The 27,786-nt window shown below is 40.7% G+C and overlaps 1 protein-coding gene across 3 annotated transcripts in view; it reads left to right on the forward strand.

The window, feature by feature from the left end:
- The first annotated feature begins 852 nt into the window (after window positions 1-852).
- The window catches only part of LRIG2 (leucine rich repeats and immunoglobulin like domains 2), a 68,636-nt gene continuing 41,702 nt past the window's right edge, over window positions 853-27,786 (forward strand). For all 3 annotated transcript variants that reach the window (XM_044238936.1, XM_044238937.1, XM_044238938.1), the window contains exon 1: window positions 853-1,277. In XM_044238936.1, the coding sequence (XP_044094871.1) occupies window positions 1,042-1,277 (236 nt within the window). In that variant the 5' untranslated portion in view covers window positions 853-1,041. The remainder of the gene's footprint in view (window positions 1,278-27,786) is intronic.

Here is a 27,786-nt window from a genome sequence, read left to right on the forward strand (position 1 = left end):
ACGTGTAAGTGAGCTACCACTCTTATTCTCAAAGTCTTATTAATTAACTTGGATGTAAGAAATGGCTGAGTGAGCATAAGGAGGCCAGACTTTCTTCTTCCTAGTAGGTTTTTCATAGCCTCTGCTTCAGGATAAATAAAATATTTTGTCACCCCCGGCCTTCATTATAGGTCCCACTTGCTTTTCTGAGTGTGAGCAAAAGGACAGCTTCCCTGAACCACAGGAAAGCAGGGTATTTTCTTTAGAGACGTGCCTTGCAGGTGGAGTCCCGTCCACATTTATTAAGCTCCAAGCTCGCACAGAAGCAGGAGGTACACAGCTGAGTGGAGCTGATCCACTGACAGCAGTCCATCAACTGATAGTGGTAACAGGCTTCCTGTTAAGACAGCGGGAGTTGCCGCCCACCTGCAGGACTGCACCAGCCGCAGACAGGCAGGAGGGGGCAGAGGCGGCCCCAGCTCGGCCCTGGGGCCCCACGCCAGGTGACATACCTTCAGAGTCCTCGACTGGGAAGGTAGCCCTTCTATCATTCCCCTTCCAGGGAGCCCAGGAGAAAGATCTTTCTCTACTATTATAGGAAATAGCCCCCAAATCCAGACTTCGGACTAGGAGATTTAGCCACTATTTCTCTTAAGAAGCTACTGCGCCCTCCAGCGGAGAATTGGCGGCGGAACCGCAAACGGGCGCCACAACGTGCCGGACACCTTAAAATCCTCCTTAAGAAACTCCCAATCACTGGCCCCGCCTCCTCACGGAGTCCCGCCCCCGGCGCGACCTCCTTCTGTGGCACCGATTGGTTGGCTCTTGTGCGTGAAGACGTTGCGTCGCGGGGCGGGGCAGAGGAGCGTTGTCCGTAAGGCCTCAGCCGTGTGTCCTCGGCCGCCACCACCGCTGCTGTGTATATCCGCCCCTCTCCTCCCTTTCGAGGGTACTGGCGACAGCCGGGCCCTGGGGTGGCAGCGCAGCCACCAAACGTCTCCGCCGAGTTGTCCTTGCTAGTTGGCGGCTCTTTTCGGCTGGGTCCAGATCGGGGATTGGAAAATGGCGCCGGCGCCCCAAGGCGTCCGGGAGGAGCCGCGGCTGGATTGTCGGTCCAGAGCACTTTCCCGGCTTCTCCTCGCCCAGGCTGCTCTCCTCTTGCTGCCGGCTGCTCGGGCGGGCCTGTGCCCCGCGCCCTGCTCCTGCCGCATCCCTCTGCTGGACTGCAGTCGCAGGAAACTACCAGCGCCGAGCTGGAGGGCGCTGTCGAGCCCGCTGCCCCCCGACGCTGCCAGCTTGTGAGTCGAGTTGCCGGGAGGGGGTCCAGAAGGAAGGGAGCTCCCGCTCCCAGGGCACGCTTGGTCGGAGGTCGCGGTCGGGAGCATAAGTCCTGAAGGGATATGCCGTTACAATGTTGTGAACTTTTTTGGGGGTGGGGTGGGAGCCTAAACAACCTGGAGGTAAGGTTCTGGAGGCTCGTATGACAAGCAGGGTTAAGGTTTTTCAGGCTGGGGAGTTTGTGATTCCGGGGCTAGGGAGGAGTTGGGACGGGGATCTTGTTAACGCCTCACTGGACCTGGGCACCGTCCTTGACTCTGGATGGCTGGAGATCCTCGCCCACTTTGGGCTGCCTCATCCAGATGTAACTCAACCTGAATGCTCCGCAGGTATGTGATTTTATAACCACGATCGCCAGTGACACAAGAACGGTCCTTTTGTCTCTAGTTCGCGTTTTGGCACGTTGGGTGCTGTAGTTTCGATACTTGAAGGACAGGGTTGAGACAGCATGTGTTAGGAGATCTAGTACTAATCCGAGGAACTACCTTTATAAGTGGCATTCTTCTAACTCAGGATTCACTGTAAAGAAAGGAGGGAGTATTCTTTCCCAGATCATGTGTTGCTTTAATTGTTTTCCGTGCATTTCCTTGTGCGAAGGGCCTAAAAACCAGTTCTCTTTGTTTATGTGTGAGAAGCAAGTACAGTGATTGAAGGCATTCTTCTGGAGACTGTACTGCTGAATGCTCATCTTGACAGGCCTGTGTTAGTGTCACCTGGAGAGCTCCTTAGTCTGAGTCAGCCTGGTGGCAGTAGGAGCAACAGTAGGCGTTAAATGCTGCAATTATGGGGTTTCTTAACCACTAACAGTTATTCCTCTGTTGCTAACTGAGCATCGCATTTATTAATTGACAGACTTCTAATAGAGTCTTCTCTAAGAAGAGTGTCACAAAAAAGAATAGTTTGAGGTGCCATTCAAGTATGAGAGGCTGCTTGGATTTTCCTTGCGAGGAAATTACAAGTAGAAATTCTCTCTGCCGCAGAGGTTAAGGTATTTAAACGTTTACAAGTAGGTTAAGATAGATGGGAAAGAAAGCAACTTCAGAAATTCTTTGAAAAAATTAAGGTAACTTAAATAACCAAATGTCATAGCATAGATCGGCACTAAAAATGTTTTCTGTTGTTTTATGGTAGTGACACCTGTAGCTAACTCTGGTTCTGCTGACCCAGATTAAATATAAATATTGGTATCAGTGATCAACGTAGTCTGTATTGAATTTAGCACAAAATCTTTGTAATGCAGCAAGTGCCTTTTTCTAAGAAATTCTTGGAACAGCTTTCTGATTATGATGGAATGAATCTGATGCAGGTTTAAAACCAACACTTTATTTAACTGTGTTTGAAGTAAATGTGGCTTACTTTTTAAAGATCCTCCATTGGTAGGTTAACAATAATTAGGAATAGTTTTATGTAAGATAAAATTTTGTGTCTGCGTTTGATGTAATCTAGACAGATTTCCTAAAGCCAGATGACATCCCCAAATTCTAAATGTCTTATAATGAAATTGACATTTTCAGTTGAAGTAAAATGCCTTGGAGAGTAATTCTGTTGTAGAAATGTAATCGGATGGAAGTCTTACATTGGCAGAAGTTTTAGAATAATAAAACATTGCACTTTTATAAACTGAGAAATGTAACATTCTTCAGTCATTGCCTTCAGCTATAAAACCACCAAGTACACATGGGTTTTTAAATGTAATTTTGAATGTTTAAAGTAGATGTCATGCTCTGAATACATTAGTGATTCAAACTCAAATGCTGAACCTTGTGGCCATCATCAAAAAGATTATAGATGAAATCCGTTAATCTTGGTTTTTGAAATATGTATGTATGTATATCTGTACTGAATTCCTGGTGCAGAGCTCCTGAAACCTTTGTAATTTCCTAAGTGATAAGAGCACTAGGAGCATTTTGTGTTCTAACATTCAGTCCTTGACAGATTCTTGACACAGAAGCTCCTAAATCCCTTGGTATTTCCTGGGTGATGGGAGTGTGTTTTGATCTAAAGAGGAGACTCTCGATAGGCTCTTGAAGAGCTTCAGGATGGGAGCCCCTCACCAGAAAGACCAAGCCATTGTTAGAAGCTTGGAACTTTCAGCCCTATCCCTATTCTCCTGGAAGGGGAGGGACTAGAGATTGAGTTAATAATTGATCATGCCTATATGATTACCTTCCAAAAAATCCCAAGAGTATTGACTTGAAGAGCTTCTAGGGTGAACACACCTTCACCCTGAGAGTGGCACACCACAACTTTACTGGGACAGAAACTCGAGCACCAGACCTTTCCAGATCTCACCCTGTGTATCTCTTTGCCTGGTTCTTTATCTCTGTTCTCGACCATATCCTTATGTAATAAGCCAGTAAACATAAGTAAGTGTTTTCTGAGTTCTGTGAGCTGTTCTAGGAAGTGATTGAATCCAGTGAGGGGTTCCTGGGGACCTCCAATTTTGAGCCAAGCCAGAAGTTGTAGGTAATATGGGGACCCACCACTTGTGATTAGTGTCTGAAGTTGGGGGCAGACTTGTGAGGCTGAGATCTTCTGTTATGAGGTCTGCTGTAACTCCAGTAGTGTTAGAATTGAATGGAATTATAGATGGTGTTGGAGAATTGGTTGGTGTGGGAGGAAAACCCTCACGTGTCTGATATCAGCAGTATTATGCGTGGAGTAAAAGGAAGTAACAGGTGACAAAGACTCTTTGCTTGGGCAGACTTTAGTTACACTTCTGAACTTTTCTGGGCCATATGTATATATCTTTGTAAAATTTAGTTATAGCAAGAAGTTTGCTAAGTCAGTTTAGCAAGAAGTGCCCCCGCTCAGTATCTGATTGGGTTCCTCCTCCTAGAACATCCAGAAAGTGATGTCTTATTGCTCTTGCTTGTTTTTAGCAAGAATCCTTTAGGCTTTTAGTCAGTGCTTACCCCCTGCCCCCCGAGTTTCCTCTCAATAATTTTCCATTCATTGACCTCACTTCTGCTTTGCTATAAAGTCCGTCTTGCTTATGCATTATTTGGAATTGAGACCCATCTCTTTCCTCCACTACAAAATTTCATAGCTTCACCACCTCCCAAAGTCTTCCTTACCATGCTTTAACAAGTATAATTTTTTTTCCTTTTACCAGTTATGATCTCTCAACTTGGATAGGATCAGATTCATCATTGGACCCCCGGACCTCTCACCCAGGACCCTAAGTGCATACCTTTGAAGACTTTATCTTCATTCCTGACTGATTGATCGGGGATCCATTGGTGAGTCTGACTCCTGAACCATTGCTCCGGACAAATGTCCGTGGAAGCTGGTAAGGACAGATTTTGATTCTTAAGAGTCTGAGTATACTCCAGAAGATGAGATAGAGTCTCAGATAAACACAGGTTGGGTTGGGGTCCCATGTTTTTCTGTAAGAAGCTCAGTCAGAGTGCCAGGCAAACAGCTGTTTGTAAAAAGCTGGGTTAGAGTCCTAGGCTTCTTTCTTTGAAAGCTACTTTCCAGACTGGAAATCTATTCTTGACTTTTTTTTAGTGGGGATTATTTTCTGACTCTCTGGATTGTAAATCTGTTCTTCCTGTCTCCTTGTACTTGAAGTTTAGCATCCTGGCTCTCTATAATACCTCTTAGTTTTCTGTGTTGGATCCTGCTTTTTCCAGGGAAGTTTTCAGTTGACTCAAAATACCCATCTTGAACCCCTGCTAACTATGTTTGCTGCCAGCTTTCTGCGTCCATTCGTGTTGGCATGCTTTTGCTGAGAATAATGGAGAATTTCATTGCCTTCTTTGAGAAACTTGAGATCTCCCCAGTCTGGCTCCTTGAAGAGCTCTTCCTTCCCATTGCTGCTTTTCCTCCTCCTTCCTCTTACTGCCTTAAAACTTCCAGTTCCATTGAATCTTTTCTTATGTCCCTCTCCAAATTATTTTCTTCTCTCTACCTCCGCCAGGCCTTTTTCTACGACAGTCTTTACAGTCCCTTGAATTTTGGGCCCCCTGCCCTCCATTAGGGGCTGTTAGGGGATTTAGGGACCCCCATAAGCAACTACTTGACCTGAAAAGAAGGCTAATTGGAAACAGACTGGATGTTTTGGCCAGTCGGATGGGCTTTGGAGATAACGCAGGTAGTTGGCTAGATGTCTCCTTGGTCACTCACTTAAAATTTGGTCCACAACGTCCATAAAATGACATTATCAGGGCAAGGGGAAGTCTTGAAGATGGTCTTTATATAATTGGTGAACAAGTACATTAACTTGGCCTGACATTTCCTAGAAACACAATTTAAAAAAAAAAAAGAATCTTTATTTATTTATTTATTTATTTGAGAGAGAGCATGCACATGAGTGTGCATGTGCCTACAGGCAGGGAAAGAAGAGTCAGAGAAGAGGGAGAAGCAGACTCCCTGCTGAGCAGGGAGCCTGACTCAGGTTTGGATCCCAGGACCCCCAGATCATGACCTGAGGTGAAGGCAGATGCTTCTTAACATACTGAGCCACCCAGGCACGCCTAGAAACAGTTTATATAAAAATAGAAAAGTGGAGAAGAGACAAGAACGAATTATTTTGTATAAACCAGTGAATTTGTATTACTATATTTTACTAACTTAAGACTGAAATTTTAGAATGAAAACAGTAGCTGTGTGTGTGTGTGTGTGTGTGTGTGTTGTAAAGGTGTGGTATTTTTCTACTCCTGGATAATATTATCAAATTAATTTATAAAAACCCTTAAAGGAATTTAATTCAAGCTGCCTTAGAGGTAAGTGAGCACTTAACATAAATTAAATATTCCTGAAACTCCCAGAAATAGAGAAACTAACCCAGTGTTTTGTCTTGCCCCCCACCCCCCCGTTTTTTTTTAAAGATTTCATTTGTTTGAGAGGGAGTGTGGCTTGTACATGAGCTGGTAGGAGGGAGAGGGAGAAGCAGACTCCCTGCTGATCAGGGAGCCCGTTGTAGGGCTCTGTCTCAGGACCCCAAGATCATGACCTGAGCTGAAGGAAGATAACTGACTGAGCCACCCAGGCACTCCAAAACTAATCCAGTATTTTAAGTTTACATTTGTAAATAAAGCTATTTTGAAAATTGATGGTAAAATAAAAACAAGTATGTCTTTAAAGTCAGCATTAAGTATAATGCGAACATCTAATTTTTCTTCTACCTAAGCTTACTAGTCAAGCTTTATATAATCTCTACTAGACTTTAAGATTATAAAACTGTAAATCCAAGTTAAGACTAAAACATAAAATAAAAATGAGTTGCTTGATGTATGTCAAGCACTATAGTTAAAAAAAAAAAAAAGACAGTGGGGAGACCATGTATTTAATCTTCCTGGGTTTTTACTTTTGTGATGCTTATCATATATAAAATATACGTGATATATATAAATATATAAATATATTTATATATTAATATATAACATGATATAGAATATATAATATAATAATTATATTAGAATTATATATTATAATATATAATATTATATTTATATTTATATATTAGTTATATACTATAAAAATATATAACTAAAAATAGTTCATGGGAGTGGGATATCTGGGTGGCTCAGTCAGTTGGGTATCTGCCTTCAGCTCAGATTATGATCTCGGAGTCCTGGATTTAGGCCCCATGTCAGGCTCCCTGCTTGGTGGGGAGTCTGCTTCTCCCTCTGCCTCTCCCCCTGTTCTTGCTTTCTCTCCCTCTCTCTCTTTCTCTCAAATAAATAAAATTTAAAAAATAGTTAATAGGGTGGGTGCCTGGGAGGCTCAGTTGGTTAAGCCTTTGGCTCAGGTCATGATCCCAGCATCCTGGGATAGAGTCCCACATCACCCTGCTTCTTCCTCTCCCACTCCCCCTGCTTGCGCTGTCTCTCTCTGTCAAATAAATAAATAAAATAGAAATAAATAAATAGTTAATGGGGAAATAACTTGAGATGATGGGTGGCTTAGTTTGGTGTTAATATCTGCCTAAAATAAAAAAGTAGACCAGTTTTTAAAAGTTTTTCTATTTTTTTTTTTTTTTTTTTTTAAAGAGAGAGTGAGCACAAGAGTGTGTGCATGTATGTGTGTGGGCAGGGGCAAAGAGAAAGGGAGAGAAAGACTCTTATGTAGACTCCACGCCAGTGCAGAGCCTGTTTTGAGGCTTGATCTCATGGCCTTGAGATCGTGACCTGAGCTGAAATCACAAGTCAGATGCCTAACCAAGTGAGCCACCCAGGCACCCCAAATGTAGGTCATTTCTAAGCAGGGTAAACTGCTGAAACATTTGCTACTGAATCTGTTTGTGTTTCTGTATTTTTGGTGTCTTGTTTTTATGTGGTATAGAAAATCTAAAGATACTTGAATCTCTTAGTAAACATGTCATTTACCACATTGAAAAATAATTTTGTGAGGAATTATATGTCTCTAGAAATTGTGAAATTGCATATTCATAAGTGTACTAATCTACAGAATGCTGATATATGACAGAAGGCAATTGTCTATGTCATAGTATTTATTCTCTGTAAAAGAAAGTTTATTAATGCTTTTAAAAATTGTAGAGGCACCTGGGTGGCTCAGTCGTTAAGCGTCTGCTTTCGGCTCAGGTCATGATTCCAAGGTCCTGGGATTGAGTACCCTATCCAGCTCCCTGCTTTGCAGGAAGCCTGCTCCTCCCTCTCCCACTCCCCCTGCTTGTGTTTCCTCTCTGACTCTCTCTCTGTCAAGTAAATAAAATCTGTAAAAAAAAAATTGTAATCAGTATATGTAGGTAGAACCATTAGAAACCGTAAAAATAATACGAAACAATTTGGGGCACCTGGGTGGCTATGGTTAAGCCTCTGCCTTCAGCTCAGGTCATGATCTCAGGGTCCTGGGATTGAGTCCCACATCGGGCTTTCTGCTCAGCGCCCCCTCTCTCTCTGCCTACTTGTGATCTCTCTCTCTTTGTCAAATAAATAAATTTAAAAAAATACTATGAAACCATTTTATATGCAGAGTGTACAAGGCATGAAGGATGTGTTTTTTTGCAAGGAAAAAAATAATTTTCTAAGGCAGACTGACAGGTTGTTCCGAATGGGAAATAATAAAAAATACAAGATGAAAACTGAATGGATATTAGAAAAATGGTTATAGATGTGCAGAACAGTAATTATATGTGTGGTCAAGTTGCTAAGATTTAGTGATTTATTTATAAGTTAAAAAAAATTTAACTTCAAATATTAACATCAAAATGTACCTGATGCAGAACTAGAATGTCACAGTTTTCTTAGATTATTTCTCTGCTTTTATTAAGAAACTATAAGAAGATTTTCCTTTACCTTTTATGTAATTTGCCTAGGAAACAAAGATTTTGTGTGTGATTAAAATAATTTCCTGTGCTTTTTGTGTTCATCAGTTCTTTGATAATTTCTTTTTTTAAAAGATTTATTTATTTATTATTTTATTTATTTATTTGACAGACAGAAATCACAAGTAGGCAGAGAGGCAGGCAGAGAGAGAGGGGGAGGGAGGCTCCCTGCTGAGCAGAGAGCCTGATGTGGGACTCGATCCCAGGACCCTGAGATCATGACCCGAGTCGAAGGCAGCGGCTTAACCCACTGAGCCACCCTGGTGCCCCAAGATTCATTTATTTTAGAGCGCTTGTGCAGTGTGTGGGGTTGGGGGTTGCAAGGAGAGGGAGAGGGAAAAGGATTGAAGTAGATTCGCTGCTGAATGAGGAGCCTGACTACTGGGCTCAATTTCATGACCCTGAAATCATGAGTCCAGCCAAAATCTTGAGTTGGACATTTATCCGATTGAGCCATACAGGTACCCCAAGTCTTTCATTACTTTAAAGAATTGAGTCTTTTCAATATTATAAAAGCTAAGATTTTTTTTCAACCATGTAATTTTCTGTATTTGCCTTTGAAATCTTTTGCCACCTTTTTTAAATGGAGTAGGTATTGTTTCACAATGACCTGTTAAGTCAGTTGTTTATTTTTTTAAAAGATTTTATTTATTTGAGAGATAATGAGCATGAGCAGGGGGAATGGCAGAGAGAGATGGAGAAGGAGATTCCCTGCTGAGTGCAGAACCCTTCACAGGGCTCAATCCTAGGACATGGAGATCATGACCTGAGCTGAAATCAAACACTTAACAGACTGAGCCACCCAAGCGCCCCTTACTTAGTCAGGCATTTAAACCATTTGACATTTTTTACAACTTCCCCAAATAAAATTCTAAATGGATTTTTTTTTTTTAAAAGTAGGCTTTACTCCCAGTATGGAGCCCAGTGCAGGGCTTGAACTCATGACCCTGACATCAAGACCTGAGCTGAGATCAAGAGTTGGGTGCTTAACTAACTGAGCCACCCAGGAACCCCTACATGGAATTTTTTGACCTCACACTAACTTTGAGATATTTTAATAATATAATTTTTTTAGAGGGCCTCTGAAAAAATGTCAAAGGATTTGTCGCTCACCCTGTAAAAGAGACATTTAAACTAATTAGGTTTATTTGCTTGTTAGATTACATGGGACGCATTGTCAAGTAAGAAATGATGACAAACCTTCTTAGGTTATTTGTGTATGGATATATGTACTAATTTTGGTATTCCCAGAAATGTTTGAAGTTTATAGTTGTTGTCTAGTGTGTTAAAGTATTACATGATACAAGAATAACTTTTTTTTGCTTATCAAATGAACTCTCATCAGAATTTTAACCATGGCTGTTATAAGTCTTTTTCATTCATAGACAAGTTGTTTTACTTTCATTCTTCTCTGAGACCAGTTAAAATCAGCTACAGGCAAGAATACTCCATAATGGTGTCAGTTGAATAATTTTTTTAAAAAAGATTTATTTATTTATTTGAGAGCATGAGCAGGTGGGAGGGCATAGGGAGAGGAAGGAGCAGACTCCTCACTGAGCAAGGAGCCCAAAACAGGGCTTGATCCTAGGATCATGACCTGAGTTGATGGCAGATGCTTAACTGACTGAGCCACCCAGGCATCCCTCAGTTGAATAATTTTAAGGCAATGCATTGGGCTGAGTAAGAATTTCCAGAACTAATGAAGAAGCTGATGGATTCATAAAACTGCTAACCCAAGATCGAGGAGAATAAAAATTAATTACATGGGACCAAATGAACTGGAGAAGATGGTTATTTTTTTTTAATGACTCTTTGTTTGAAACAGTGCTCCTTCTTTAATGTTTTCCAAATTTAAAGAAAGCCCCCCCCCTTTTTCTCCTAAACTGTAGCTTGCAACAATCTGATTATACCTTTGTGAACAAAGATGAAACAGTTACTTTTTCTCCCTATCTAATCCCTCCAGAATTTGGAAACTCTTAGTGCATATTCTTGTTTTCATGATACTGTGGTTACTTGTATAAGTTGAAGAAGAATCTGTTCTTGTAACAGGATACAATTGGAAACATTGGTTTTATTATCAGGGCTTCAACTGTAATGTTATATTTGAGAGTGACATGCATAAAATCTGGTTTAAAGGGACTAAGATTGCCCTTATGAAGCTAGTGCTCTTGGAAAAACTGGCCTGCTATCTGTCCTACAGGGTTCCCAGCATTATAGGTGAGTAAGGAGTGTTACTTCCTGACAGGCCCAGAAATCTCAGGCTGTCTCGGGGATCCCAAGGAAAGAGGAATTCTCTCAGGCTTATAGATATGAGAAGATAAAGTCCGGTAGCTAATTTCTGGATTGGCTACATAATCGCAGAGGCTTTTAAAAGTTTATTTATTTATAAAAATATTTTATTTATTTATTATTTGACAGAAATCACAAGTAGAGAGAGAGAGAGAGAGAGAGGGAAGCCGGCTCCCTGCTGAGCAGAGAGCCTGATACAGGACCCTGAGATCATGACCTGAGTGGAAGGCAGAGGCTTAACCCACTGAGCCACCCAGGTGCCCCGAGGCTTTTAAAGTTTAATCTGAGATTTCTGTATGAAAAGGTCCAATAAAAGCAAACTCAAAAAATGACTGGATGGGCAGTCACTGTTCTTGCTGCACCTATGTAAATAATTGGGACAAATCTAATGAGATCAGAATTCTTTGGTTGTTTTGTTGTTTTTTTTTTTAAAGACAAAAACTAAAAACTTTATTTTAACTGAAATGTCACAGAAACAACTTAGACAACTTGACAGACTTAAGTATCCCAGGCTTTAAGTGAGATCAGAATTCTTTCATTGAAAGGTTCACTATAGAGAGAAATTTTTTTGTTTCAGTGCAGATCTGTAGTGCACCCTTGTGGAGTCTGTCTTGCATGTTTTGCCAGTCCTTACCAGATACTCAACTCTGGTTTCCTCCAGAGTTGGTTCTAATTTTTCAAACTAATGTTTATGGTTTTAATTTTTCAGTTAATTTGAAAATTTAATTTTCAGTTTTTCAAACTAATGGCTCTAAGTTTTCAAACTAATGTTTGTAGTTTTTACTCCCACCCTCCTGACTTGACATCACCGAAAACTAAAACTGCTCTTTTCCTGAAACCCTGCAAGCTAAAGCTGAATGACTTGGTACAAACTTTAAAACAAAACAAAACAAAACAAAAAAACCCCAAATCACCACATATCATATATATGGGCAACCCTTGTGCCTCCTGCTTTATGGACGAGAGGTTCACCAGAACACCCAGGGCCATCACAAGAGGCATTCAGACTACAAACCAGAACATTCTTCAGATGGCTTACTGCCACCCTCATTCCACCATTTAAAGATGCTTCGAGCTCTACTCTAGAATTTCAGCTGGCACTCCTCTGGACTCAGAAACTAGGTTTCTAATCTAACTATTAATTTTTGTTTTTCTTGTATTTTCATAGAAGCTCCCCTCATTAAATGCCTGTCTCCTAGCATCATCAAGCTGATATCCTTTAATACTAAGTCCCAACAGAAGCTTTCCCTGGTCCTTAATGGACAAAAGGCGACTGAAAAAGAGAATAGAGTTAATTGTTCAGAGGAGGGATGAATGCCTCTTTCCTTGGACTAGAATAAGGACAGACAGATTCTTTGGTTGACCAAATTTTAGGCTCCTGAATCATCTTCTGGGCTCCTCCTTCTAGGTCCTTGTAAAAGCAGTTTTAGCAAGAACCCTGCTAAGTCAGTTAAGCAAGAAGACTTCACTATAGGATCGCACCCTTGGTATCTGATCACACCCTTTGATGTCTGATTGGTTTTCTTACCTTCCAGCATTCTTCAGGTGCTGTCTGGTTACCCAAGCCTGTCTTCAGCAAGAATCTGCTTATATTTGTTTAGGCAGAACCCACCTTATCCCTGTTTTTTCCTTTTAGTGATTTTCCATGCACTGATTTTGGCTGACCACCCTGCTCCTTGGCTATAAATTCCCACCTGCCCATGCAGTATTTGGAGTTGCGCCCGCTCTCCCCTTCATTGCAAAATGTCACCACAGTGGTTCCTATACCTGAAGAGAAAACCTGTACCACGTTGAATAAAGTTTTCTCATGAGGTTTTAACAGGTGTCATTGAATATTTTTTCCTTTTAACACAGGTGTCACAGAAGTGAGATTTACTAGAGTGGCCCTGGCTTATAGAAACATGGTTTGGGAAGAGAGGGTAGAGGACGGGGAAATGTGGAGCCATTGATCCTGGGAGACATGGTTCACCTCTGGTATGGAGCAGCAGCTGTGCTGCTCTCAGTTACTGAAGATAAAAGTTACAAATGGAATTTAGAGATTGGTCCCGTTTCCAGCACTTTGGTTCACTAGATATATGTAAGGAAATGGAAACTAGTAAGGAAAAGGTGAAATGTTAAGTCCTTTGGCTCTTGTTATGTGTGATAGTTAAAGTAAAATTAAAAGAGACTTCTGGGTCTGACTTTGATGCTAGACTGAGATCAAACTTCACTCAGTCAGTTTTGACTACTAGCCCCAAAGTTGCCTCCCTCAAGGGGAAAATTATGCAAAGACAACAAAAAGTTACCTCTAGAACCTCTGGTCACCAAGAAGACCATTGGTGTAAGGGGGAGGGCAAAAGCGAGAAACTACTGAAACCAGGGAATATTGTGTGAAGGAGTTGTTTTCATTTTGTGGATCAGCAGTAGCAGTTTCCTGAAGAACCTTTATTAAAATGGGTTTGGAGAGTAACTTAGAAGTATCTAGTTTTAAATGCTGTAGTGTGGGAGACTATGTTTGGGTTGGTGCAGGATGCATGCATGGCTCACTGTGGAGCAATCACAGATAGCTGTCTGTGGTCCAGACCCAAAGCAGGTTATTCCCGAGGGAACAGCCAGCCTCGTGGTCTGGATAAAAGCCACTCTAAGGTCTCTTTACCTTGATAATGGGGACTGCCCACTTGGCCCTGTAAATGCCAAGTGGAACACCACCCTCAATGGAGCAGATGGTATGCTTCATATATAAGCTCAGTGGGATTATGTTTATGATAATTGGGATATTCATCTGCTGAGTACATGTGTTACTCTATTGATAGTAAATGCTGTGGTTAAGGGGAGCTCTTTTGCATGAACACCCCATATAACCTTAAGTGCTGCAAAACCTAGGGACAATAGGGGAAGCCTTACATATTTGCTGTCTCAGCTTCCCCTCCCAGGTTTTATAGCCCTTAATAAAAGTATCAGGTTAATTAGCAAGAGAACAAGGAAAGGCAAAGGAAAGAATCAAGGGACTAGTCTTAGCAAGATGGAAAGTTTTATTTTACTCATTTATTTATTTTTAAAGATTTTATTATTTGACAGAGACTCACAGAACAGAAGCAATGGGAGAGGGAGAAGGAGGCTTCCCACTGAGCAGGGAGCCTGATGTGGGCTCCATCCCAGGACCCTGCGATCATGACCTGATTGGAAGGCAAATGTTTAACGAACTGAGCCACCCAGGCACCCCAGTGTGGAAAATATTAAATAATTTTAAGAAATCAGGTGAATAAAGCATATATCATTTGGAGCAAAACAAAGGAAAAAGAAAGGGAAGAACCATAGGATTCAGCCGAGGAGAATGGAAAGCTTTAGATGGTTATTAAGAAGTGGGATGAATTAGGGATGCCTGGGTGGCCCAGTTGGTTAAGCGTTTTCCTGTGGGTCAGGTCATGGTCCCGGGGTCCTGGGATCCAGTCCCGCATTGGGCTCCTTGCTCAGTGGGGAGCCTGTTTCTCCCTCTGGCTGCTGTTTTCCCTGCTTGTGTGTGCTCTGTCTCTGATAAATAAATAAAATCTCTAAAAAAAAAATTGGGTGAATAAGATAGATATTGATGGGGTTAAGACAAAGATTTTAGTACAACACTACTTAAGGTTGGGCAGTCCACAGAGACCTTTATCTGTGCCCCCCTCCCCCATACAGGGCCTCAAATAAATTCTATTTATCCCAGTTTGGAGAAATTTAAAAAATCTAAAGGCAGAGATTTCAGTGAGTAATGTGACTAGTAATTGCTTGGGGGCATTGGGTAGATAAATTAAGTGAGCTAAAAAATTTTTTTCTTTTTTTAAAATTTTATTTATTTATTTGACAGAGAGAGATTACAAGTAGGCAGAGAGGCAGGCAGAGAGAGATGGAAGCAGGCTCCCCACTGAGCAGAGAGCCCGATGCGGGACTGCATCCCAGGATGCTGAGATCATGACCTGAGCCAAAGGCAGCGGCTTAACCCACTGAACCACCCAGGTGCCCCAGTGAGCTAAAAATTGATGAAGGGCCAGGGTCCCTTGGCTTCATCCCTGGGAAGACCCAAAGCCTTTTGCTCAAGAGTGGGTAAAATAATCAGGAGGTGGAGAAGGAAAGTTCCCAGGATTCCTTGATATGGGAGTTTCTTGTGCTATGGTATTTGCACTCAAATACCAGAACCCATTGATAAAGCCCTATTGCAATTGAAGGAACAGAAACATAGAAGGGTTGATAGGATTTTGAAAGTTGGAATGTTTAAACAAGGCTGTATGTAAAGAAGTGTCTCCTTTACCTGAATGTTTTATGGGAATGAATTGTGTCTAGCTTGGGAATCAGATTTCCTAGTATTGTAGAACAGAGATGTGTTCATAAGTTTCTGCTGGAGGCTGTAGTTAGGAATATAAGGTGAAAGTTTTTGAGAGAATGGGTGTATTCGAACAAGTTTTTACCTGATTGTATTTAGGGAGATGGACCTTATATCTGACTGGGGAATATTTCCTTTACCTATTATTGTAAAGCCGAAGTCAGGTAAAGCCATCTTTCAACATTAATTGGATACACTAAAGGGGAACCTGTAAGATTGCCCAAGCCCAGACAATGTAGAAGTCCAGGTGCTTGTATGGACAAAGTTTCTGCGTTAGTCTACAGTAGTAGTGTACCATACAGACTGTGGCTTATGGGAAAAGCCTCTGAGTGCCTCCCAGCAATGACTTTCTGGACTTTGGACTAGAGAATTCCCGCCTGAAGGGCAATTACTGCCTTGCTATTGACCAGTAATTGAAACAGCCACTGTGACTAAAAATCATAAAAATAATCTTGCAAACTGAAATACTCATGACGTTTTGCACAATGTCGGATAACACTTCAGTAGGTAGGGCAGTGCCGGGAGAGTTCTGTACCAAAATGGAAATGAGCAGAGGAGATACTCAAGAGCAGAAAGGCTCTTTCCCCCCCAGGACGACTAGGGAACTATGCGGAGCTGCTGGATTCTGTTGTCCCTTGGGCAGTGTCCTAGAAAGATTCTGTTGTCCCTTGGGCAGTGTCCTAGAAACAGTTCATAACTGACCAGTGAGGAGCTCCTTGGTTTGTGGTTGGCAGTTCCAAGGTGAACTTCCTGTATAAAAGGCCACCACTCTAATTGGAGAAGGTGAAGACAAATTAGCTTGGTGGATTGAATTGCATGCTGTTTTCCTAGAAGCACGGATGAATTGAACAGTGGTAAAAGCCCCTGTGTTTGGGTTTTTACTGATTCACAGGCAGTGTCCAGTGGCTTGGCCATATGGCTAGGCAGAAGAACAGTGGAAACCTACTTGGCCTATTAGAGGGATGCCCACAGAGAGCACAGCCCTGTGGAAATAGCTGCGGGAATTTGAAGTGTGCGTTAAAGTAGGGCATCTCAATGCTCATCAGAAGAATCCGTTTTCAGGTTCGTAAGGCAATTGGAATCAAGCAAATACTCCTGTGTGCTTGCTTGAGGTGGCCACCTGGGTGGACAGGAGTGGATAATGGGGCAATGTAAAGATGACTGAATATAGACGTAATCCTCCTTACCTTCTGAGGCACAAAATGCCAGTAAGAATTGTTTTATCGGCAGGCAGAATAGAGATTGTAGATGACTAGGTGGCAGATTCCTGTTAGGAAAGCCCTACATATTGGTGGCAGATGAGACTGACGCTGTAATTCTGGTAGGTTACAGATGCGTCCTGACAGGAGTAGACACTGAGTCTGGACTGGGCTTTGGCTATCTGACAGTAGATGCAAATACTCAAATTACTACAGAAGAACTGGAACAGAAGATAATTATAACAATTTGGGTGGCCAACCATAATTTCTTTAGACCGAGGAATATACAGCTCATAGTCATAGTGTCTAACAAATGGGCAGAGAGATGTCCTCAGAGTACTAGTTTAATAGAGAATTGAACAGGTAATGAAAACATTGGTTGTGTAAAATGGGAGGTAAAGACCTGAACATGTGGCTTCCCCATGTTCATGAGAGTGTATGCTCATTCATTGTGAGGTGGGGCTAAAGGAGTGGCCCCACCAGGCAGAGTCCTCTTTTTTTCCAGTGGATCTGGTTAAGAGGGGATGGCAAAGGGTGCTGGGATGACTGTAGTTCTTTTCAAGAGAGGAGTATCCTCATGTCATGACTGTACTTTTTCTTCTTCACATCACCTCAACTTTTTCCTTTGTGCTTGGTACACCAGTCATATGACCAGGGCTGCAGATACAAAGTGCTGAAAACAGGCGATTCCTTAGCAAGAAACTGTATTTTTAAGCTTGGGTTGGAATCCTAAGGGCCTGATGGGGTGGGTTGTGCCTTTGCCTCATCTGGCAAAATTGAGGTTAAGAGTGAATGCCACTCCTGTTGCTTGGTGGTAAGAAGAGCCTAGTGGTTCTACATCTATATAACCTTTCCCCAACTGAATCGAGTGGACTGAGGGGGAGGTGGTTCCTGCTAGACTGCTACTGCTGTTTGCAATCTAGATCACAGTAGCCAGACCTGATGTCTCTTCCAAAGGGGAAAGAGTTTGCGTGTTAAGTGGAGAGAAGGAGCAATAGTAGCTGAGGGTAGAGGGATGAATAAATGGGTTGTATAGTGAGGGAAATCCAATGTTAGTACCTCAAAAGGGGCTCAGAGTAAGAGATGATAATCATCTCTTCGTTATCTCAGATGCCTTGCTGAAACTTTGTTTGCTTATACCACTCTTGCTTTTGTGACCTTACAAGATTAGAAGCCTGTGAACCTGAGTGGCCTTGGCTGGAAAGCAATTTCATATGAGATGATGATGGATGAGTACAATTATTAATGACTGAATGGGATTCTAATGTGTATCTTTTGAGTTGTGTATCTTTTTGCTTTAAGGGGGTCTGTGGCCAGAGACCAAGGTGGGCTGTGAAATAATAGGAAAAGTATATACTGGTCTCTGACCCTGGTTGGTGGCAGAGCTGAAGTCCTCGAAACTTCCAAGTGATGAGAGCATTGGAAATACCTTGTGCTCTAATACTTGGTCTTTGACTCCTGACATAGCGCCTGCTACTTAGAGTTACCTTTTGTGCCTGTGATATTTTCACCATACTTCTTTTTTAGTTTGTTTTTTAGATTATTATTATTATTATTATTTTTTAAGATTTTACTTATTTGAGAGAGTGAGACACAGTGAGAGAGGGAACACAAGCAGAGGGAGTAGGAGAGGGAGAAGCAGGCTTCCCCCTGAGCAGGGAGCTGGTACGGGCCGGATCCCGGGATCATGACCTGAGTGGAAGGCAGATGCTGAACAACTGAGCCACCCAGGTGCCCCAGATTTTTATTTATTTATTTATTTAGAGAGGGGGGTGCTTGAGTGGCTCAGTAGGTTGGACGTCTGTCTTTGGCGCAGGTTGTGATCTTGGGGTCCTGGGACTGAGCCCCGTTTCAGGCTTTCTTCGCGGCAGGAGGTCTGCTTCTCACTCTTTGTACTTTCAAATGAATAAATAAAATCTTTAAAAAAAATAGAGTGAATGAGCATGTGGAAGGTGGGGTTGGGGGGAGAGGTGGTGGTGGAAGGACAAAGGAAGAGGGAGATTTCCTGCTGAGCAGGGAGCTCAATGCCAGGTTTGATCCCAGGACCCTGAGATCACAACCTGAGTTGAAGGCAGATGCCTGTGTGAGTGAGCCACCCAGGTGCTCCTTACCATACTTCTTATAGAGAAGTGAGATGGGCTGTGGGGCTGAATTGGGGGTAGTCTTCTGGGACTGAGCTCTTAACTTGTAGGGTGTGCTGTAACTCCCATTAATGCCTGAACTGAATTGTGGGACATCCAGTTGGTGGTGGAGAATTGGTTGAGTGTGTGGGAAATCATACATCTGGTGTGAGGAGTGTTGTGTATAGGAATAAAGGTAGGAAGAAATGGAATTTTTGCGAGACAGAAACCTGTTTGGATTCTGTCTTTGTGCTTCTGTGTATCAGAAACTCATATTTTATTTAGTTATTCAAAATTTGACTGGATTATCCATGGGTGCTAAGCTCTGTATCACATTATTCTGATATTACACACACACACACACACACACACTCACACTGCATGCAGGAATTGGAGGCCCACATGTATCAGTCAACTTCTTGATTTATCAAATGACACCATTAGAATCCCTCTCCTCCAATTATTTGTTTTCATGGTCATTTCCTGACAGGACCAAAAATTAGGAAGTGTATAATTATAGAAATAAAGGCATTCTGTAGATTAAATATATTTAGCTTTATGGAAAACTTGTAATCTTGTCCTTCCTATCTTTGTTTCACTGTGGGCTGGTAAAAACTTCATCATGGATCAGTGGGAATCACTGCTATATTTGATAAATTAAGTTTCATATGTATTTATTTCTAGTTTCTTGTCACTTCTGTTCTCATGATGATAACTTTAAGAGTTGTTTGCATTTGTTCTTTTAGAATAGTTGTGAACAGATGAGTTCTTTAGCTTACCGAGAGGACATTGATTTATACTGGATAACTCTTAAAGTCCAAATTTGTGGGTGACATGAGCTTCAACCTCTTTAGCTGCTGCCCTTGGTCAGTAACATTGGCAGAATGTTTTCACAGTTAGTTAACAGATGGAGTCACCCTTGATCCTTTCAAAGGTCCAGAGCTCACTACCAGTGTGATAGCAAGTAAAAATTATATAGCTTTGTCAATACTTTGTATTTCCTTTCTAAAGGGGCAGATAGGGGTTCCTGGGTGGCTTAGTTGGTCAAGTGTCTGCCTTTAGCTCAGGTCATGATCCTGGAGTCCTGGGATCAAGCCCTGGGTCAGACTTCCTGCTCAGTGGGGAGTCTGTTTCTCCCTCTCCTTCTACTCCCCCTGCTTGTGTGCACTCTTTCTTTCAAATAAATAAAATCTCTTAAAAAAAAGGGGGGACAACAGTTAATTTGTAGTGTCCTTCCTTTCTACACTTATAGTGATACTGGGAAGGATTAAAATACGCTTTGGAAAACATTCTTAGGTCTTAGAAAGTGATGCATGTGTTAGGGAAGTTGATTTGAGGGCCTTAAGTTCACTGCAGATGTATGTATGTTTTTCTGAAAATGAACTCTCAACCTTCCGTTGTATGTTATGAAGAAAAGTGTGAGAGGCAGAAACATAACATTGACATAATTTGATACTCTTTAGTTGAATAATCTAGCTGGAAAGTGAAAAGAACTTTGACAAGGTGGTGAACTGTAAATGAGTCCTTTTAAAAGCAATATTGATGTGATTTTCTTTCTACTAAGGTCCCTCATTTACTTCATTTATTTATTACTATCATTTATTAGTGTCAACTTTTATTTTCTACTTCCTCCATCCGTTTGTTGTGTTCGTGTTATTTTTACCATACTTATTACAGAGAAGTAAGATTGACTATATGGAACTGAGCATACAGTGTGTTTAGAAAGCTGGTTCTCTCTAATCAAACCTAGTAGGACTTCCTTCTCTTGGTCTCTAGGCTTCCATAAGGTAGAAATCAGAGTAAACTCTTTTTGCTCTGGATAATACTACCCTGTTCCAAGTCGACTTTTCAGAGTAAAACACTGGAAAGATGCTCTACATCTTCATTCCTCTCACCTCTCACAGTCTCCCTACCAATCAGCACCTGCCATGAGACCATCAGCACCAGTGTCATTATACCCTTGATTCTTTTTTTTTTTTTTTTAAGATTTTCATTTTATTTATTTGACTGACAGATCATTAGTAGTCAGAGAGGCAGGCAGAGAGAGGGGGGGAAGCAGGTTCCCTTCTGAGCAGAGGGCCTGATGATGCAGGGCTCCATCCCAGGACCTTGAGATCACGACCTGAGCCAAAGGCAGAGAGGCTTAACCCACTGAGCCACCCAGGTGCCCCAATGCCCTTGATTCTTATTTATACCAGTCTCCACAAGAATCTTGGGCTTTCAGATTATCTCTCCCCTCCCAGAGACTATCGCAACTCCTTGGCTCTCTTTTTGTCTTTAGCAGGCATCATTTTCTGATGTGCTGCATATTCTGCTTTGTCTTCTTTTCAGTAGATTTGTAACTACCATGAGGGAATGGATTTTTGTCCATTGCTGTAGACAAACAGTGATCAGTAAGTACTCAAAAATTTGTATTTGTTGAGTGAATGTAGTAAATAAAGTGTATGGTTGTGTCTTCTGAGGAGAGAGAGATCAAGACAAGTTCAAAGCGGTCTTTTCTCATTTGCCTCTCTAGTCTTTTATATATTAGATGGTTTCTTTTCAGGGCACCTCGTTTTCCATAGTAAACACTGTGAATGAATTAGGGTATTAGCTAATTATTTGTATTTTAAGGTCAGAAAAATTTTTTTTACAAACAAAAATTCTAATTTTAGTATATGTGCTGCCGAAGCGAGCACAAACAAAAATTCTAAATATAGGCACATTAAATTAAGCTAACTCTGGTTCTCATCTTACACTGTCTGGGATATTTTGTCTGAGTACACCCAGAAACTTTTCCATGCACAAATAATCTTTCATCTATTCTGATCATCTCTGTTCTTATAGGGCTTTGCAGCATCTGTTAGATAGTTACTAAATATTAGTGAATAATCAGTTGCACACACAGTGTCATCATGGCTTGCAGCTGTGGTTTGAGGAGTTTTTAACAGCCTGCACAACTTCATTTCAACTTGTACAGCAGCCATCTGTTTCTAGAGTAGGGGTACTTCAAAAGGTGTTTTGTCTTTCACATACTTTATCTTTCCAGGCGCTAGGAGAACACTAGTTTTATTCTTCAAAAGACACAGACCTACTGGTAAACTCCTAAAGTACATTGAGGGGAAAGGGAATAATGCTACCACAGTGTTTCCAGAATCCAATATATATTGTCCTTGGCTTGCATACAACTGTTACAATGAAACTTTTCACTTCCAAAATCATTTCAAACATACACAATGTGCTTTTTTTCTTCATCGCATTCAAGATTTAACATACTTCATTTTTATCCTGGTCTATCTAGGAAGTGGTATACAGAAGATGCGATCCTGTCCTTGAAGTCTTATGCAATCTTCAAACATAGAAGAAAGCCTACAATGAGAGAGCCTTAAGGAATCTGAACTAATACCTTATTTGCTACAGATCATACAGGGCTGGTTGTTAACACAGGTCTACCCTGAATTACCTTGGTATTTTACGTGGAACTCAGCACAAGTTAACAAGTTAAACTTTAGGTACCCTTGAGAGTGCCTGTCTTACCATACTTCATCTAGCACTGATTATTGTTAAAAATTTTGTCTTTGATAATTTGGTAGAAGGAAAGTGTTTTAATTGCTTTTGTTTGAGCAGTCTGTTTGGTTCTCTTAATTAACTTTACCTCTAGGGATTGCCTTGCCCCATTGGCTCTTAATTTTAGGTGTTAGAACCACTGGGAAAGAAGAGCAGTAGTGCGCTCTTCATATCCCGAAGGAGTTTTACCTTCAACCTTTGCCCTTTCTGATAAGATCTTGCTGGGTGTGGAAACAATAGTTAAGGGATTAGAAAAAACAAGCCTGTAACTGTAAATTAAAGAAGCCTAGGGTCATTAACTTTGCTTGGACTCTCTTACCCAAACCCAAATCCCACTTGTCCCTAGTGAAATATGTAGCCAAGGATTATCAAAGAAACAACTAATATGTCTTGCTGCATTTATCTACAAGTGCATTTTAAAAATCTCATTTTGGGGGGCGCCTGAGTGGCTCAGTGGGTTAAAGCCTCTGCTTTCAGCTCAGGTCATGATCCCAGCATCCTGGGTTCAAGCCCTGCATCGGGCTAACTGCTCAGGGGGAAACCTGCTTCCCCTCCTCTCTCTCTGCCTGCCTTTCTGCCTCCTTGTGATCTCTGTCTATCAAATAAATAAATAAAATCTTTAAAAAAAAAAATCTCATTTTGGGGCGCCTGGCTGGCTTGGTCAGGAGAATATGCAGCTCTGGATCTCAGGGTTGTAAGGGTGAGTGCCATGTTGGGTGTAGAGATTACTTAAAAATAAAATCCTGAAAAAAAAATCTTATTTCAAAAATCATATATAAGTTATGAGAGGGCATATATTCTCATTTTGAAAAAGCAAAACAGAAATGTATTAAATAGAAATAAAAGCATCCATTTCTTCCTTTACTCTTTTATCCCTCCCTCCTGTACAAATAGGAATTAAAAGAAAAAAATACTTCAGTGAGAGAGAGCACATGCAGGCATGCAGCGTTATGGGGGGCAGAGGAAGAGGGAGATAGAAACCCAAGCCGACTTCCCACTGAGTGCAGAGCCGGATGTGGTGCTTGATCTCATGATGCTGAGATCAGACCCTAGCTGAAACCAAGAGTTAGATGCTCAGCTGACATTGGTGCCATCCAGGTGCCCCTGGATTTTTTTCTTTTTTCTTTTTCTTTTCTTTTCTTTTCTTTTTTTTAAGAGAGAGAGTGTGTACCAGGGGAGTGGCAAGGAGAGAAGGAGAGAATCCCAAGCAGACTCCGTGTGTTCAGTGTGGAGCCCATATGGGACTCAGTCAATCCCATGACCCTGAGATGATGACCTGAGCCAAAATCAAGAATCCAGTGCTCAACCAACTGAGCCACCCAGGTGCCCCAGGAATTTACTTTATAGGAATTTCATCTTGATAGTGAATAGAATTTAGTGGCATCTCGGTGCTGGTGAGGCTTTAGTTTAGGGTAATTCTGTAAACTACGAGAGGGAGCATGTAAACTCCAAAAATGTCTGTTTTGTTCACGCCTGCTTAGTGTGTTGCCTGGCAAATGATGGGTGTCAATTCTTCGTTGACAGGTTTATTGTAGGGCAAGCAAAGGAAAAGAATTGAGAGAATCTTAACAGAACATCCTCTGGCCCACAGGCTTTGGTTTATTCGATTTCTGGATGAGTGCAGTGATTCTTAGTGCTCACTGCACAATAAACTGTCACCTGGAGAACTTTTACAGAATACCAATGCTTGGGCTCCACACTCCAGTGATTCTGATTTGATTGGTTTGGGGTGAGACCCCAGCATCAGTATGTTCAAGTCTTCCCTGGTGATGCTGCAACAGTGATGGAGAACCACTGAACCACAGGCAGTTGCTTATTGAATGTTAATTGAGATCTGTGTTTTGCTTAATTCTTTGAAAGTCCTTTATGCTTTGAAGGACACTTATTTTTATAGGGAATATTGTCCTTATGTTTCATTATATTAAAAATATTTTGCATTTCTTGATCTACAACATATATAGTCAGCACACGGATATTCAGGACTTACTTGTATATTAAGATAATCATTTCTTCCCAATGCTAGAAAATACATTTCCCTCATCTTTGGTCCATGACAGTTCATATGGTATATTTTATTTTTTAAAGGTTCTTCAATCCTAATGGAAGATGGGCATTTAGCAGTAGAGAAAAACACATCATATTAACAGTTTAGCAAAAATATATTTGAAAAATATCTGAAAATTTTATCCAGTACTTTTTCTGTGCCAAAGTAAGTGACTCAACTTGTTTATTCTGTAATACTCCAGTCATCAAAAGTATTAAGATGTTCAGCTGATGCAAATAAAAAATAAAAACCAATTTAATTAACTACATCCTATCTAATTATTAATTTCATGTTTGGGACAAAAACCAATGGAACGGAATAGTTAATGCAACCTTTACTTTGCTATCAGCCTTTTAAAAAAAAAAAGTGTGTATATTCTTTACCTTTCTCTTTTCCTTGTCCTTCCCCAACTTTTCCCCAAAGAAGAAATTATGTTATTTGTAACAAAATTAACTGCAGGAATAATTGTCAGAATAACTAGTGGTGATTAGCAGTTTTAAAGTTAAATCATAAATAATGCAATATCAGTGAAGTGTGGTATAAGTAAGTTTGTAACAATACTTTTTAACTTTGGGTTCCTTGTACGTATTTTTATTTTTTACCAATCTGTTTTCACGATCACTATTTTATCTTGCTTGTATAATCAGAATCTTGGCAGGTTGCTGCAGGAAAAGCATAACCGACCATGAGCATAAGTATGCTTATTTGTGCCGAGTTAAACTATGTGGATATTAAGGAATGATGGATTACATTAATAATGAGAAACCCAACTGATGCTTGGCTTTGATTAGACCTTCCTTTTCTACCAGTAATGTAGATGATAACTTATTTTAATATCTACTCACTCCTAAAAATTTTTATAATCTAAAAATATGGTCTGATACAAGGATCTGAATTCAATTGATATGCAGAAAATGCTTACTAATAATGATGGAAAATGCATAGTTTTTTGTATATTTTCATGTATAAGCAGCAGCATTTGTTTTGCTATTGCTGAATTATTTTATTAGTATGCTATGGTTTTGTACTGCTTGCTAAAATTTCAACTCTCTTCACTGGCTTGAAATTTGAAGGCCAGACACTAGGTTCTAAAATGGAGTTTACTGTTTCATAAATCAGTCTAAAAAGAGTCTAGTATGTTTACATTTTCCACTTTCTGAGGCATATTACTGATTAGGAATATACGAGAACCATCTAGTTACCTTTTTTTCCCCTTTTGTCCAGTTCATAATTAACCTGATTTGGTCAGTTTAGGGAATTATTCTGCAGTCTGTGGGAAGAATTCTAATCCCCCTACCCCCCCCTTTTTTAAAGGCTTTGTTTATTTGATAGAGAGAGACACAGTAAGAGAGGGAACATAAGCAGGGGGAATGGGAGAGGGAGAAGCAGGCTTCCCCCGAGCAAGGAGCCCGATACAGGGCTCCATCCCAGGACCCTGAGGTCATGACCTGAGCTGAAGGCAGACGCTTAACGACTGAGCCACCCAGGCGCCCCAGAATTCTAATCTCTTAGAAAATTAATTGAATTAAAATCTTTTCTAAGGGCACCAGGGTGGCTCAGTGGGTTAAGCCTCTGCCTTCGGCTCAGGTCTGGATCTCAGGGTCCTGGGATTGAGCCCCAAATGGGACTCTCTGCTCAGCGGGGAGCCTGCTTCCCCCTTTCTCTCTGCCTTCCTCTCTGCCTTCCTCTCTGCCTACTTGTGATCTCTTTCTCTGTCAAATAAATAAATAAAATCTTTAAAAAAAAAAAAACTTTTCTAGTTACATTCTTAGTTGAGGATAGATCTTATATGTGAGTTTATTATTTTTAGATAATATTTTCCCATGGTAAACTATTAAAACAGTACAAGAGCATATAAAGTGCAAAAATAACAGTTATTTTGTTCCGCCTAAGGAAAACCCACCATTAACTGTTTCTTGGGTATACTTCTTGAAGTTCTACACACACACATATATATCTTTTTTCTTTTCTTTGAAATGCACATGTGCCTGCACACACATGAAGCCATGCTATGTACCATACATAAATAAATGTGTTATTTTTGGGGTGCTTGGGTAGTAGCTCAGTCAGTTGAGCAACTGCTTTCAGCTTGGGTCATGATCCTGGATTCCCAGGATCAAGTCCCACCTTGGGCTCCCTGCTCAGTGGGTAGTCTGCTTCTCTTTCCCTCTGCTCCTCCCACTGCTTGTGCTCTTTCTCTCTCTCTCTCAAATAAATAAAATCTTAAAAGAAATTTGTTATTCTTTTTTACTGACTGCAGAGATATCTATTGTATGGAACTTTCCTAAGTTATTTAAGTGATCCCATTTTAATAAACAGTTAGATTTCTTTTTATTTTATGATTTTGCAATTCCAGTAAATTCCTGGTAGATATCTCTTCATAATTATGTGACCATATATAGAATAGATTTGTAGAGGTACAATTGGGTTACTCTAAAACATCAGATCTTGTGGTATAGGTATGTACTTCAATAACTTGACTAAATGTTTGGTGGATTGCCTTGTTTTTGGAATCTTACAAAATTGGAACTCACAAGCAATATTTAGTTTACTACTTTTAAGTTAATGTAGGGGAGTAGTTCCAATTAATGAAGGTTTTATCTTGGAAAGTGGATTGTGTGTCTGCATATATAATAGATAAATACTCAGAAAAAGTGACAGTGCTTGACAATCATTCTCTTTCGGTCCAGTAATAACTTATTATATACCTACTCATTTGTATGCAAAGCATTTGGTATATATTCTTTAATCTCCTGAGCAGTTGAGGGAGATCAGTATAGTGTTCTTACTTAACGTTAGAAGAGACTGAAGATTAGAGACATTAGATGCTTTGCCCAAGGCCCCAAAACTGGTCATGTGTAAACTATTCTTAAATGTAACTGTACATTGAACACTACATCGAAAACTGATGATGTACTATATGTTGGCTAATTGAATTTAAATTAAAATATATATAACTGTAGAATTCATATTTCCTGTTTTATCATTGTATTCCTTATAGTGAAGCAGTGGTTTAAGTCCTTAAGAACCCAGTGAAATAAAATGGAAGAAAAGAAAATCTCCCTCTGATTCTTGAAATGAATGCTGCCATCTTCCTACCACCTCCAACTTTTTGGAGTATAAAAAATGTTGTATGGTGTATTACAAATAAATAGAGTAAATGAAGGATAGAAGATTTAATTTGGAATCACACTATGCTTCATGCTATAATAAAATCTCATTTATCCTAAAGGTAATTTACCTAGTATCTCTAGTCAAAGCATTTCTTCATAAAGTAGCTGCTCAGACTCTTACTCAGATCTCATTTACTCCTACTTCGGACAGTTCAAGCGCTGGGGTTTCCTAGCTTATGGCGGTTGATTAGAAGCAACAAATTAGGGGGTGCCTGGGTGGCTTAGTGGGTTAAAGCCTCTGCCTTCGGCTCAGGTCATGATCCCAGGGTCCTGGGATCGAGCCTCGAATCGGTCTCTCTGCTCAGGGGGGAGCCTGCTTCCCCCCTCCCCACCGCTTGCCTCTCCACCTACTTGTAATCTCTGTCAAATAAGTAAAATGTTAAAAAAAAAGAAAAGAAAACAACAAATTAGAAAATTTTCAGGTAGTGAAATTTTTGCTGACAGTTCTAAGAAGGAATAGCTTTTGGT

Source organism: Neovison vison, chromosome 2 (genome assembly GCF_020171115.1).
Source record: "Neovison vison isolate M4711 chromosome 2, ASM_NN_V1, whole genome shotgun sequence".
NCBI lineage: Eukaryota > Metazoa > Chordata > Mammalia > Carnivora > Mustelidae > Neogale > Neogale vison.